This window comes from Pocillopora damicornis, chromosome 11, assembly GCF_964200805.1.
Source record: "Pocillopora damicornis chromosome 11, jaPocDami1.2, whole genome shotgun sequence".
Classification (NCBI taxonomy): Eukaryota; Metazoa; Cnidaria; class Anthozoa; order Scleractinia; family Pocilloporidae; genus Pocillopora; species Pocillopora damicornis.
Genome location: NC_142680.1, coordinates 12,226,756 through 12,241,398, shown reverse-complemented (window position 1 = coordinate 12,241,398; position 14,643 = coordinate 12,226,756). Strand labels below are relative to the sequence as shown.

The window sequence follows — 14,643 nt, the reverse complement described above, 5'->3', positions numbered from 1 at the left end:
AGTAATTGTTTGTGAAAGTTCCCAAAACTTTTTTTCCTTTAAGTACTGTAATTTTTGCTTCTATAAAGTGGTCACCTCTCCTAATCTGTTGTGGTCACCCTTGACTGAGTCCAAACAGAGTATTCGTTCTGTTTGTATTGTCTTCTACCTGTATTGAACAGTCACTTAAAGCAGAACTACAACCAGGGCCTAGGATTGTAGTCTGTTTACCAACATCCTATTTATCCTAAATCATAGCAACAAGATTGTAAGGTGATTGGGGTTGGGCCAGGTAAAATAGACTATTGAGCTCAGAGCTCAACCTCATTTCTTTAAACAAAAAGGCTGTGAATTGACTAACATTGTTGTGTCTATATTAAAAAAAAATCAATTTTGATTGGTTCCCTAGTCTCTCCATTAATCAAGGAGAGGTTAAGTACAATATGTTCATGGGTGCATTCAGGGGTACTTCTGGACCCAAAGCCCTTTCCTTCAGAGTAAGGCAAAGCAAGCTATCCTTCTGAAAATGAGTTCTACTTGAGTAGGAATCTTCAAAATGATTTCGTATGAAATGCTTCACATACATCTACTGTAGTAATGAGCTTACTGAGTAACTGGAACTTGCTTCCTAGCTTAAACCTGGTTTTCTTCAACTTGCCAAGTCAAGTCAAAACAAGTAAAAGTAAGCTGTTTTCATTCCACTATTAACTGAGAAAGATACTGCAACTGTACAGTGAAGAACTAGTAAAGCAGAATTCTTAAAAAATCAACCTCAAAACTATGTTATGTTCTACTTAGAACCAACAAGACGTCAATTTCGGGTTGATCAGAGCCTATTTAGTAGTATTTTTTCTTATTTTCCTCATCCTTAAACTTTAGTACAATTTACACAACCTTGAGAATGAAAGAAGTTGAGTAATTGATGTGCCTCTCCATTTAAAACAAAGTTTGGAGAAAAAGCTCTCCTTTGCAGTTTTCTAGAGTTAACCATAATGTCCACAACCTGGAATTTAATTAGTCCTTCAAGATAGTTTAAAACAGCTTTGTAATTTTTAAAATCAATTCTTTGATAAATTAATACTACCTAACTTTTTCACATGTTTCCTTGAAATGGTGTCTTAAAATGTCCAGTGATTCCTAACTAAGTAATGATCATTTATGATGTACTGGGTTACCAAAACTACACTACAGCATCTTATTAACACCCTTGATTTTAACTTCCTGTGTCTGCCATTAACAAAAAGCCAGTATTTTAAATCATTACTTTCAATTTCCAGATTAATCTTTGTGCAAAGTGTTATGAGTAATTGTTGTTGTAAATGTAAGCTTCTAGAAATCTCCAGACTGCTTAGTCATGCTGACCTGCGTACCATAGAACTTTCTAGAACATTTCATCAAGTCATGCAGTTATTACGTAATACTGGGATAAAGTCTGTAGTGGGCTCAAGTTTACCGAGGATAAGTACTATACTGCCTTTAGGAGTCGCTCCTTATTAAGAATATTATTCATTGTTTAATAAAGTAATTGAGTTTGCAAGATTGGTAGTGTTTTTCTGTCACTTAAATTATATGGTAACAAAAGTGTTTAAAAAAAAAAAAACTTGAGTTTCAGTCTAGAGCGGTCTTGATTTATCAAAAAACATTTGTATTGCACCCTGAGGAGGTCAAGGGGTGTAGAATTTGGCCCTCAATGGGAGGGGTTTGGAATGTCCCATTTAAGACCATTTCATTCATAGCAGAGCTATAACATATTTAAAAACACCCCAGTATAAAGCAGGTAATATAATAGCTAAGGCAGTCCCGGTTTGACAGCTTGATGTGAAGAAATGCGTGGAAACCATTCCATTCTCTACTGATGCAGGAAGTCTTTCAGCACTTCATTCACTTTGGTAGAATCTAGAGGAACTTTAAACGATTCTTTAGTTTTCAAAACGTCTTCCTCTGTGAACACTTTCCCACTTTTCAAAAAAGGAAGAATTTTTTCCTCAAACTCTTCCGCTGTACATTCAGGGTGAAACTGGACTCCAAGTATGTTATCAGCAAATAACACCATTTCGTGTTCACAAGTGTTGGAACTAGCGATGGTCTTAGCATTTGGGGGAAGTTCTGTCACGCATTCGCTGTGTGACTCCAGCAAATCTAAAGAACCTTTCTCGAACAGTTTAGATACAATTGAATTTGTATCGCTGCTGCTGTGGGCTGCCATCACCCTCTCGGTTTGTAAAACGAATTTTCCCAAAGGATTCTTGGCTACAATTCCACCTAGAGCTTTGGCAACGAGTTGATGGCCGAAGCAGAGACCAACTAAACGCTTCGAAGGCGATTTTTCCGCCAAAGTAGCTACAAATTTCTCGGTTTTTCGAACCCATTCTTTATCGTCATGAACTGAATAGTGGCTTCCTGTGATAATGAAACCATTATATTTATCGAGATCTTCAGCTGTGGGAACTTCTCCACCGCAAACATTGAACCCACGCCATTCCTCATCATCTTCACGATGGTAAAGTTCAACATGACGTTTGAGCATCACGTCTCTTCCTCCCCACTTCTCTGCATCCTCACAGATCAAAACCGCAAATCGTTTCTGTTCCATTGCTTCAGAATTCACTGCTTTGTTCAAGAGCAATGTAATTTATCCTCACGTGACGCAAAACACCGGTTGTTACAACCGAGTGCGTGATTGTCGTCGATAGCTATGTACGTCACAAAGTTGTCACGCAGTCTTCGCATACGATTACGTATTATTTAGATCACCTGATGGGAGGGAATATGATTACTGGGCTCCTGTTTATGGGAAATTTCCTCTTAGATTTTGCCAACTCGGGTTATTAGTCTAAATATTCAAAGTATTCAGGCGTGAACAGAGGAATTTGGTCACAAATAAATGAAATAAACCATATTTTCACCTGTGGATGATAGCAAAGAATGAAGTGATCCTCAAAAGTGAAGTTCAAATTCGATGTCAAAATGCAGCCTTTGACATAGTTGACTGTGATAATATTCCCTCCCAAAACCCATGCCTGTAGCTCTGTTGGTAGCACCTTACTCCTATCCCTAAGACACAGGTCTGAACCAACTGTAAGTCTGAATTTTCCAGGTTTTTTCCCTCAAACAGTTTCTTCTTTAAAAGATTGCCAATGACAATCATTTCCCTTAGTACTTATTTGGAAATTGTTAGTATTTATATTTGACCACTCCCAGGTACGTCTATTCAGGCCAGTTATTCGGAATTAACATACATTAGTAAAAATTCCCCTACAGTAGGAGGCATGCCAGTTGGTTATTTACAGACCTCAGGAAAGGAGTCACAACTAGAGCAACCAAGAACAGATGCAATGAGTGACATAGTTTGGGTCCAAACCACCAAAAATGTGTAGAATCTGTGCAAGTATCAAGACAAGGATAATTTCCCACACCTCTGTCACTGTCTTAGCTCGATTGCCAATAGTTAGTAAGAGCTTGACACAGGCTATAAATCATTCAAAATAAGCCTTAATTCTCCCAGAGACTGTCTGAAAAGTAATTTTGTTGGAACAAGACTCAGGATTTACAAAAATCTAACCATAAGTAACATAGAATTAATATATAAATAGAAGAATAATAAAACAAAGTAACAGAATTAATATATAAATAGAAGAATAATAACACAAACCATGCTGATGAGAAACATTTAGGGTTGATACTTTAATAAAATAGAGGCTTGATGTCCCATGAATATCCATTAGAAAAATACCTAACACCTAATTGAATTCTGAGGATTGTAAGTATTTGCCAGTTCAATACCCAAACTTTCACCCTTGCACTATTTTGAGTTTTTGCAGTGTGAAATGACATTACTAGTCTACAGTTAAAAACCTATAACAGCACTGATTGAATTATTGGCACTTTGCCCAGTTTTGCAAAATTATATTGTTGCTTAAAGAAAAAACAAACACACTCATACTCTTAAGAATACTTCTATCGCCACTTTTAAAGTTTTTGACATTCTTAGTGAGCACTAGACTCCTAGTCTGCTCTTGCAAAAAAGTGAAGGGCAAACCAGTAACACTGGAGAAGACTCATAATAATTAACATAAAAATTATCAATACTATAATAATCAAAATACTGTCACTCAGACTAGCATTGTTAGTTTAAAAATTTAATGTCACCATGGTGAGCACAGAGTTTAACCTTACCATCTCTAGTCCTGAGCATGTATATACATTTTACTGACATGATATGCAGTATGACCCACTCAAACCAATAGAATTCTTCACTGTGGTTGAAAGTTGTATAATGAAACTTGGTAAAAACCAGATATGGAATTCAGTTGATGTAGAGCACAGTGACTGGTCAGGTTGTGAAAAAAACTAGCGACAGATGGCTAACATGTGTGTGGCATACCCAGCCAGAATGTCTCTAACAAAGGTTACATTGTAAAGTAGTACTGTACAGCCAGCAAAAACCCTTGACCCTAACCACTGCTTTGGCCAGCATCATGCAACAGACTGGTTAAATTAGCAAATTTGTAAATGTAGAAACAAGGGAACCGTTTCCTTCCCAATAATACCATAAAAGTTGTGTGAAAAAAGTGGTCCAAAATTGTGATTCCTGCAATGTACTTTTTCTAACAGAAAATTTCCAAGTACCCACACATACTCTACTACAGCACCTTAACCCCTTTATTTAAAAGTACATGTTCAACCTTTTGCTCCCTGATGATTTGATCAAGTCTTGCTTTTTAGCCCCTGGTTATAGTATTAAAAATGTGTGGAGAAATTTTACATACACCACTGATATTTCAAATACCTTAGTCCCCTTAAAGGTAAAAGTGTTTTCTTTTATTGCTTAAACAAAACAAAAAAAAGAAAAAAACGGCTAACTATGCAACCATTTTCCTCGGTTTGTAGAGTCTGTCATCGAAATTTTAAGAATCCTCTTTCGAGAGGAACTTCTTCAAGGCAGCCGCCATCTTAGATGAATCTAGAGGTAGAAGAAGAGACTCTTCGCAAAGTTTCTTTCCATTCTCGTCTAGTTTACCGCCACAGAATAAGTCAGGGATCAGATGATCTTTATAATCTTGCACAATAAATTCTGGATGCGCTTGAATCCCGAAGATGTTTTCTGTAAATTGAATCATCTCATGATGGCAAGTTGCTGATTCCGCCAGATTTGTAGCTCCGGGGGGTAGGGTCGCTACACATTCACCATGGCACTCCAGCAAGCGAAGGGGGCCATCAAGGCCTTCGATTAGTTCTTTTATTGCTTTATTTCCTCGAAAATTCCTATCTATTTTGACTTCTTCGCTCTGCAGGACGAATTTCTGCGATGGATTCGCCGTGACTTGACCACCTAGAGCGGCTCCAATTAACTGATGGCCGAAGCACACACCTATGATACGAGCCTTGGATGAATTCGCCGAAGAAGAAATAAATTCCTTCAAATCGTTGATCCACTTGATATCATCGTTCGCAGAATGGGGACTTCCCGTGATAAAGAAGCCGTCAAATGTTTCTAAATCCCCTTTGGAAGGTACCTCGCCTTCAATAGCTGCGAAAATACGCCAATCCTCGGCCTCAGATTTGCTTTTGAAGATGTCGACATAACGCTTTCCTATCGATGAAGCGCCACCCCATTTTTCGTGGTTATCGCAAACTATAACACCATAGCGAGTCCCATGACAGCTTCCTGTGTTTGATGTCATTTTGAATCGTCGTCTAACAGCGGTAGTAATCGTTCTGTGCTTAAACGAACGCACAAACAACGGAAATGAAGAAAGTGGGCTGATTTTCATACAACTTGAAAATTTTATAAACGCCGAATACAATCCATAGACGCGCCAAGTTTTGTTTTTTACCCGAGGCTAATACAAATTAGGCGATGAAAGAAAATAAAATAGCAAAGCGACGACAATTTAACAATGAAATGAATACGTACAATTCATTTGTGAAATGACTGAAGATTGTAGATCTTCGCACGGCATAAACAAAAGAATAAATGATAATTTTCAATCAATGTTCAGGCCCTACGCATCTGTCAAAGTTTTAATAGCAAAACTTCTAGCTTTTTTCCGCTTTAAATTCAAATTGTTCTTGTTTTTTTCAAGTGTTGAAATAATCCTTTTTGCCACAGATCAGACATAATTCATCCCCTTCGTAGATTTCAAGCGTGCGAATTCAGCTGCAATTTCCGATTTTCCGGTCCTTTGTAATGCCGCCGACAATCTCATCACCCCACCCTACCCTATTACATTTTATAAACATCTTCAAAACTTGCTTTTTTGCTTCAAGAATGAACCGCCTGAAACTCAAATCCATTAAATTACACGAAATTGTACCTTAGAATACTTATCTTCACCATAAACCCCATAGATTAAGAGAATACCAATCTGTGATGAAAATAAATTGCTTAGCCCTCCCTGGTGGGATAGTTGTATTGAAGCTAGAGGGTGTTGAATTTAATGCGAAATTGTGCGGAGTCTAACCACGTGGAACATAAATAAGTTTTACCGCCATCTCTGACAGTTCAGTTCACATTCGAATTTTTGACGTTCGGTCGAGTCCACGAGACGATTGAGTTCATTTGGTGACCCTGTAATTTATTCCTTATCTTTCCAAGAGTTCCTCTCTTGCTTTAAAACTTTTCTTGATGTTGGACAAGATGAATGATAGCACAGTTCCCGTGCAGATGAACGGCGAATCCCTGGAAAACGGCACAGATCACAACATGAAGACAAATTTGATCATCAACTACCTACCGCCTTCGATGAGCGAGGGCGAACTCAAAAACTTATTCGGTGAATTCGGAACCGTGTCGAGTTGTAAACTCGTACGGGACAGAGTATCTGGCAACAGCCTTGGTTACGCGTTCGTTAACTATGAGGAACCTGATCAGGCGGCTAAAGCGGTCAGGGAATTAAATCGGCTGCGAGTTCAGACCAAGAATATCAAAGTGAGTTATGCTCGACCCTCATCAGAGGACATAAAAAATGCCAATCTGTACATTAGTGGACTACCAAAGGCAATGAATGAGGAACAGCTAGAGGCACTCTTTCATAAATATGGCGAGATTATAACATCAAAAGTTCTCAAAGATGAAAACTCCGTGAGTCGTGGTGCTGGATTCGTCCGTTTTGACAAGCGCTCTCAAGCGCAAGCTGCGATCGACGCATTGAATGGCGCGCAGATTCCGGGTGTAAGTCCCTCGGAATCTTCTAAACTGACCGTGAAGTTTGCCAATCCTCCGAGCAACAAGCCTCAGATTCCGTTTGCCTTTCAGTCACCAATCGGTCTTACTCCGCCGCAAATTCGTGGAAATGCAAGATCACCGTTCAGCGCTAGCGGGGTAGGGCCTCTGTACCACCAAGGCGCGAATTTTCGCTACTCGCCGCTCACGTTTCTTCAAAGCCCAAACAACAACACCTTTACTCCGAACGCTCTTGTCCCCGGCAGTTACTGTGTTTTCGTTTATGGCTTGCCGTCAGACAAGGACGACGGAGGAACTACTAAAGTTGACCCAGAGAAGCTATTGTACAAACTATTTGCCAAATACGGTGCAATTTCTGACGTGCGCGTGAAGAAAGGCCAGAATTTTGGCTTCGTTAACATGCAAAACTATGATGATGCACAACAAGCGATTGCCGGTCTGAACGGACACCGAATCGCTGGACACGAGGATAAACCTCCTCTTCAAGTATCGTTTAAGACCCCGAACGTCAAGAAGCAATAAAAATGAGAGCACTTTGACAAACTTGAATCATTCGCCGAACATTCACACAGCCAGAGTGCCAACAAAGATGGCGAGTCAAACTAGTCTCGCCCTTCCTTCCGCCCCACGTCAAGCTTGCTATCAAAGCTTTGATTTTTTCCTTTTTCATATTTTGCCCCTAGTTTTTCGTTTGATCTTTTAATCATAGCCTAGGTTAAGGAAAGCGATATTTGCCGTTTGGCAAGGAGCTTTCTTCCGTTAAAAATAGTTGGAAAATTTAGATTTTACTTTGACTTTGTGTGTTAATTAGAAAGGTAAATAGAGTACGTCTGTATGAGGTATACTGGAATTCTTAGAGATCAACCAAATTTTTGACCAATTCTTGATAATATTTTAGGCAGGATCTTAATTTAAGTGCACTGTTTGTTTGGTAATTCGAGCTATTTTCTCGTTAGAAACTTCTTAGTTTTTGTGAGACCATGTTCGTAGGTGTTTTGACAGTTCGGTATAATAGCACCGGTCGTCGATCTCTTTGGTTGAATCCTTATTTACTTTGCTGTATTTTTGATTTGTCGTTGCGATCGCTCTTTCCGTTTTGGATCGAGCATTTCTACGATCACTTCTGTTTTGTTTTCATTAAATTTTTCTTCTATTTTTTCGTGTTGATGATTTTGTTTTATTTTTGTTGTGTTGTCTCCAATATTTCTTCTCTGTTTGATCTCAACGATTTATTCATTTTGCCCTCTGAGTGCCATTATTCGAGTTAGCCGAGAAGAACTGATAACTTTACTAATTTCATTTGTTCAAAATTTTGTTGATTGGGAAAAATGCAGAAGATAACATTATAGAATTATTCGTGTGAGAAAAGGTCGTTGCTTTCGCTTATGTGTCGAAAATATTATTGTTGGATTCCTTGAGGACTCGTATTTATTTAACTTTTTTCTCTTGCTATTTTCCCTCTTTTCGTCTGTCTATCATGCACAAGAAAACTATAAATGTTTAGAACTTGCTAAAGTAAATCCACTCAAACATTTTTCTAGTTTACTCAAGTGTTACTGTAGCAAGCCATTGGAGTTCAATTTACTCTCAGTTTTATATTTATTTTGCTCAGTTTTCTAATTGATGCTATAGAATTTGTAGAAGGATGTGAAGGGAGTTAGGGTTTTCATTTGAGTGGGCTAGCAAACATTGGTCAAAGGAAGAAATCGTCAAAAGCCTGGTTGGAAAGGATCCAAGCAAAGGAATATGAACGAGGTAATCATCTCTTTAAAAATTGATGAACACTCTGCTACAAGGTTTATCACTAAGATCATCAAAGATTAAGAATGCTATGCATGATTACTTCATTTTTTCTTGTTGAGATTTCACGTTTTCTAAATGTGAAATTTTCCTGCAAGACTAATTGTTGTCGTTTTCTCTTGGTGGGTCAGATCTTGAGCAGGAAATCTTTTACTCCCAAACAGCTGCTTCCACAAAGTGGTTCATTTCACCAAATTGTATACAGGTGTTATGAACTGACTCAAAAAAAAGAAAAAAAATTAAAAATGAAATTAATCATGAATCAGTTTTGACAAGCTGGCAGTGGGCTGGGTGGGGAAAATATGTAATGTGATTGGCTGGAGAGAGTTCATTTCATTAAAATTAATCTGCTATTGTATGTGAAATGCCTGCTAACAAAATTGATTTGGGGGAAAGAAAATAAATATTTAAGTCAATGTTTCTGTAAATTTTCCACCCTGTAAGTAAAGCATATTTTTACTGAAAAAATCATTATGAAACTTTTTTATTTACCATTTGTACAGATTTCTTGTTGCACAAAAAGAAATCCATTAGTGGCTACCTATGGAGTTTTTTTTATCAGGAAAAAATACTCCATTTAACTGGTTTTCTTTCTAATAACCACCACATAGTCATGTCTATTTTGCTTGTAACCACCTGAGTTGATAGAAAGCAGAAATATTTGTGAGTGGTAGCTTGTAAATCAACAACAGATATAGAATGTGTACATTTTTATTTTTGCAGTATTGCAGAAAGGTCATAAATTTTTTTTATGAAATGATAATGAAAGGGATCACTGGCAATTTTTATAGAACTTCAGATCCATCAGATCCAATAAGAAAATTCCACTTAATTGGGGAGACATTTCTACATGAAATTAAATTTACATGATTGGTGACTTTTTTTTTTCCTTTGATCAGTATATATTAAGGATATCTTAAGACTTTGCTTCCAGAGAAAGGTTGTGGTGAGGTGATGTTGATCTTCATTTTATGCATAAGTGTTTTCCCCAAAGCTTTGCAGTTCACATTTCATATCTATGTTACAAATAGATTTCTGTATTTTGAGCATGATAATTATATGCATAATACAAATTGCCAAAGTTCAATTAATGCTCAAGTTTAAATTTAAAAATTTTACTGAATGAAATGCAAGTTGAAACCCAATAGCCAGGTCACCATGGCTATTAAATAATATATTTCTAAAACCTCTTTTCCTTCATCCAAAGCAATTCACAGCTATCTATAAAGATTCTTTTTTCTTTTTGTTACTGTTAGATTAGTAGCTTCTGAGACTCTTTGGTGAAGGCAGTTGTTGGAATGCAGGATTTTGGATTGTAAACAATTTATTGGCAGCTCAGGTATAGGGATTCACTGTTTGGTCTAGACTTCTTCCAATCAATAAAATGGTTCCAGGAGAAGGAAATGGACATTGGGAACACAGCTGGTGTTTCATTAATTAGTGGGCTCATATCCCCTGATTTGCAGAGTCAATAAGTGCACCACATTTACACAAAGCAATATATGTAGTTTTCTGAAAATAGCAAATGCATGTTTGATGCAATATGTGATAGTCAGGATTATTGTCATGTTCCTCAGCAGGTTGTCTGATAAAAATATAAATGAAGAAAGAAATAATAATTTTCATTTATATTCAAATCAAGTTTTTCATCACATGTATTTCTTTAGTCAGTGGAGGATGTTTGGTCTCTGAAAAAAAGTTCAAGCATTTTGAATTTAATTGATTCAGATCAAAGGAAAAGTGTGTCTTTTAGGGAAATTTGAAGGTAATCAAATAATTCTGTACACCATCTTAAAGTGGACATGTTTGGGAACACAGACAGCAGTCTGTTATCCTTAGATAAGATAAATTAACTGAATATTCATGGTTGTACGTTATGAGAAAAAAATTGTCTTCTCTTTTGTTATGTTGTTGAACTTAAGCAGCACATAGGTTTGGTTTAGCAACAGCAACAATTTTGCTATGAAACCCTTTAAAATTATCCAAAACCTTGTTACAATGTTTGTATTTCAATCAAAGGAGATTCAGCAGGTTATTGTAATGTATTTCTGCAGAAAATTTCCCCTCCCAGTAATCCATCTTACAATTTTTGTTTTGGGCACAAGAATGAACTCTTGCTGAGCAACATTTTATATATAACCTAAACCTACTAACAAATTACTGAGGCATTTTCTATGGCAGAAAATTTCTGGGTCTTTCATAATGGAATATTTTCAAGGTTAGTTTTCATTTTACCAAAGCAAACTAAAGTTTTATTTTCATGCTCTTACTATTTTCTTAGGGGAGTCTACCATAATTGTAAAAAACAAACATCTGCTTTAAAGGTGAATGTAAATTTCCTTTGCATTGTAATCATACACTCAGAGATATTTTCAAGAGCAAATAAAAATATATATAGAGAGAGTCTACGATTTACAGGAAAAATTGCTTTTTCTATTTCCCTGCTTTCGGTAGAAGTGGAGCAATTTCCTGGAGTATGTTTTGAGTATGAAACCTGTATAAGCAGAAAAAAATCAAAAGAGAAATCAACTGTCTGTAGGTACAGGTTACTCTGTATTTCTTCAAGCTAATTGACCTTCTGTGAAATTATTGTTATGAAAATTTCAATGTAAAAATGTAATTGCTTGTGGAATAATAATGATGGCACCTTATGTGTGAAGCTTTTCACGAGTCCTTTGAATTTATCCTTGGGATTAGTGCATTAAAGAGACTGCAGTAAATTAATTCCTAAGATGTTCTTGCTTTGAATATTCAGTGTGAAAATCGGTCTGCTATAATTTACTTTCCTGTTTCAAAATTTTTAAATTAAATATTCATATGGTTTAAAGTTTCCTTTCTTTACATTGCAAAGTTTTAAATTACAGGAATAAAATATTTAGAAGGAAGATTTTGATGATAGCTTTCACTAACAGCAATTGCTAAACCCCCTCATTTTGTTGTGGTAAATATCAGCTTTTATGATTATAAAAATAACAGAAAAATATCCTAAATTTGGGATAAATTGGGAACATCATCTTTTGTAAGTTCTGTGGTAGATTCAATAGGGAAGTTTAAAAGTCAGAAACAAAATATTGTGATACCATTCTGAGCAGCTGAATTGAGATTTCCATATTGTGAACAGTTTCCTCAGTTTAAAATGAGCAAAACATAAAAATATGAATTTTTTTATATTATTTATATAGAACATAGAAAGGGTTGTTGAATCTTACATGTTGAAATGTTTCATATTTACCATTGTTCAACTGCTACCCAGTGTATTTAAAGAAATGGTTTCTAGGCATACCTTCTCTGTATTAGAGATATTTTACAAGCTTAACTACAGATTAAGATAAGAAAGCATTTGCATAAAGTTTTGACATTTATTTGTGTGCTCAACATAATATACATTGATTGCTAGTGAGGATTTATGGATTTTATCAACTGATAGCTTACAATCTGAAAAGAATAAGTACTATACATTTCTGATTTTTGTGATTGTGAGTTTCATTTTCTGAACTGTCTGTGTAAACTGGACAAGAATTGAAGCAGAGTGTTTGATGGTGAATTGTTATTTTTTTTTCTGTGATCGTTGATATTAAACGAAATGACAGCTGCTTTAAATAAAGCTGTCAGAGATCAATTATGTCAGACGTGAAACGAACTAAGTATATTCTGCTTAGGATAATATCAAATTTAGAGACCACCAGCTCTACTTTCACCTGACATTAAAAATTTCAGGATTTTTCATGAAAAAGGCTCAAAAATTTCAGAAGTAATTTCAAAATGAAAGCTTTCTCATTATTTAGTTGATGTTTTCTCAATGCAATACCAAAAGCAAAGTACAAAGGAAGTGGATATGAAACAGCCAGACATAACACTCCAGTAATGATGAAGTGAAAATGTTAAAGGACTTGGATCTTGTTCTGCTGAACTATGAATATTGAAAAATCAACACCTTAAAAGAAGAAACCATTTTGGAAGTTCCTTCCACATGTCATTGCAGTTGTACCCAGAGGAAGTAACATTATCATAAAGATAATACCTTTGGATAATCTTTACCCTGGGATATTAGTAAACAAGAAGAAATCCTCTGAGAGCCTTTACTAGAAATCCACTTAGCCTGTGTCACAGCATAATTAAATAATCACCCAATTCCATGGCTTAGGAAGTTCTGTGCTTTTTTTTATAATCACCTGGGGTCATGTATAAACTTGTTTGAGATATTTCTAGTTTCATCTGTAAGGGGGTACTCACACCCTGCAGCAGAAACAGGAAAAGATACATATCCTAACAAAAACAACCCCTATGCTGAAATTGGCTTCTTTTTTTTGTGCATCAATTCTAAGGAAAATGGAAGGATATAATGCAAACAACATTTAGCTAAAAGCATGTGGGAGGAATGTAATTTCCCAGGGAACCATTAGGCTTGACACAGAATGCCACTGAATGGATAAAAAATCCCAATAAATGCATTTACCTTATGTATATTTTATCCCACAGCTATGAAATATTATTGCTTTGAAATAAAACTATCAATCAATATGCTAAGTGCTTGTCTTGAAATCTGCATATTTGTCTTATGTAATTATCTTGGAATAAACCTCAAGGTAAATTCCAATTAACAATAGGAAAATATTCCTTTATGGAGAAGAGAAATTTTTTTCATTTTGTCTTAAATCTAGAGGTTAAATTGAAAAGATTGTAGATAATGTTTTCCATTTTTAGCATGATAGTCATTATGCTTGTGGTTTTAAAGTATTTTCACATGGAAAAGTTTCCACCATGAGAGAATCTGTTTTTTTTGTCCTGCCTGGGTCTAATCAGCTCCTTTATTCTCATTAACTGTTGACCTGATTTTTTGGGAAAAACATCAGAGAGAATGTAGAAATCTCTTTTGTAAGAAGACGGTCAGCTTTAAGCTCCTTGTAGGATTTTGTGTCCAGATTTTTGGTGAATTTAAGTTAATCTCTCTGAGAATTTCATCTTCTCAAGCTTAAAAGAAGGTTAAACATTCACAAGTGACAAAAATACAGCATGTCCATTGCTCAGAAATATTATTAGATTTGCATGTTACAAAGAGAAATTACTCCAAGATTCAGGAGTTTCAAATCTGAAAGCTTTGAAAAAGCTTAAACGTCTAGGAAGCTGAGGCAATAATAATGAATAACAGTTGCCATAATTGCATGACATTGTTTGATAAAAGCAAAAATATCAATAACTCCTTTGACTGATTGCACAGTTCATTTGTCTGACACATTGCATAACAATAGTAATCATGGAAACAAGTTTTCAATAACTGATAGTTCTTTTTGAAAGGAGAACAGAAGATCACAATTTTGTATTTACATTGCTTGAAGCAAACACTTAAGTCTTAAAAGAAAGTCAAACATGCTTGCATGATTCTAGGCCGTAAAAACTTTAGAGTTGATATTAATGTTTGTTCTGTCAGTTGACACCAGGAAAAGTAAAAAAAATTCATTACCTATTTCCTCTTGCCCCAGAATTTGATCAGTGAATAGCTAATTGTCTTTTCTTAACAAGTAATGATTTTCCATTCATTTTCAGGTAAAAAAGAGAAATGACACAGTACGTTAGAGGTTATCAACACATGCATTGAAGTTATGAAAAACCAAATCAGACATAAAAATTAGTTAAGCCTTAAAAAAAATTTTGATCAAGTTTTCATACCCGAGTTCTGT

General features: G+C 35.8%; 3 protein-coding genes across 3 annotated transcripts; 1 reads left to right on the top strand and 2 right to left on the bottom strand.

Moving 5' to 3' along the window:
• Positions 1–656: 656 nt before the first annotated feature.
• Positions 657–3,636, bottom strand: LOC113677133 (uncharacterized). Its single transcript, XM_027193889.2, has one exon. It carries the CDS (start codon positions 2,570–2,572, stop codon positions 1,829–1,831), a length of 744 nt encoding a protein of 247 aa, XP_027049690.2. The 5' UTR covers positions 2,573–3,636; the 3' UTR covers positions 657–1,828.
• Positions 3,637–6,218, bottom strand: LOC113677131 (uncharacterized). The gene has a single exon (XM_027193887.2). The coding sequence runs from the start codon at positions 5,751–5,753 to the stop codon at positions 4,887–4,889; it is 867 nt and encodes a 288-aa protein (XP_027049688.2). The 5' UTR covers positions 5,754–6,218; the 3' UTR covers positions 3,637–4,886.
• Positions 6,219–6,454: 236 nt separating this feature from the next.
• LOC113677128 (ELAV-like protein 3) lies at positions 6,455–8,321 on the top strand. The gene has a single exon (XM_027193885.2). It carries the CDS (start codon positions 6,608–6,610, stop codon positions 7,685–7,687), a length of 1,080 nt encoding a protein of 359 aa, XP_027049686.1. The 5' UTR covers positions 6,455–6,607; the 3' UTR covers positions 7,688–8,321.
• The last annotated feature ends 6,322 nt before the right edge of the window (positions 8,322–14,643 follow it).

Coding starts and splice junctions, on each gene's coding strand:
- LOC113677133 (XM_027193889.2), bottom strand. CDS start 2,572: ATGGAACAGAAACGATTTGCGGTTTTGATCTGTGAGGATGCAGAGAAG.
- LOC113677131 (XM_027193887.2), bottom strand. CDS start 5,753: ATGAAAATCAGCCCACTTTCTTCATTTCCGTTGTTTGTGCGTTCGTTT.
- LOC113677128 (XM_027193885.2), top strand. CDS start 6,608: ATGTTGGACAAGATGAATGATAGCACAGTTCCCGTGCAGATGAACGGC.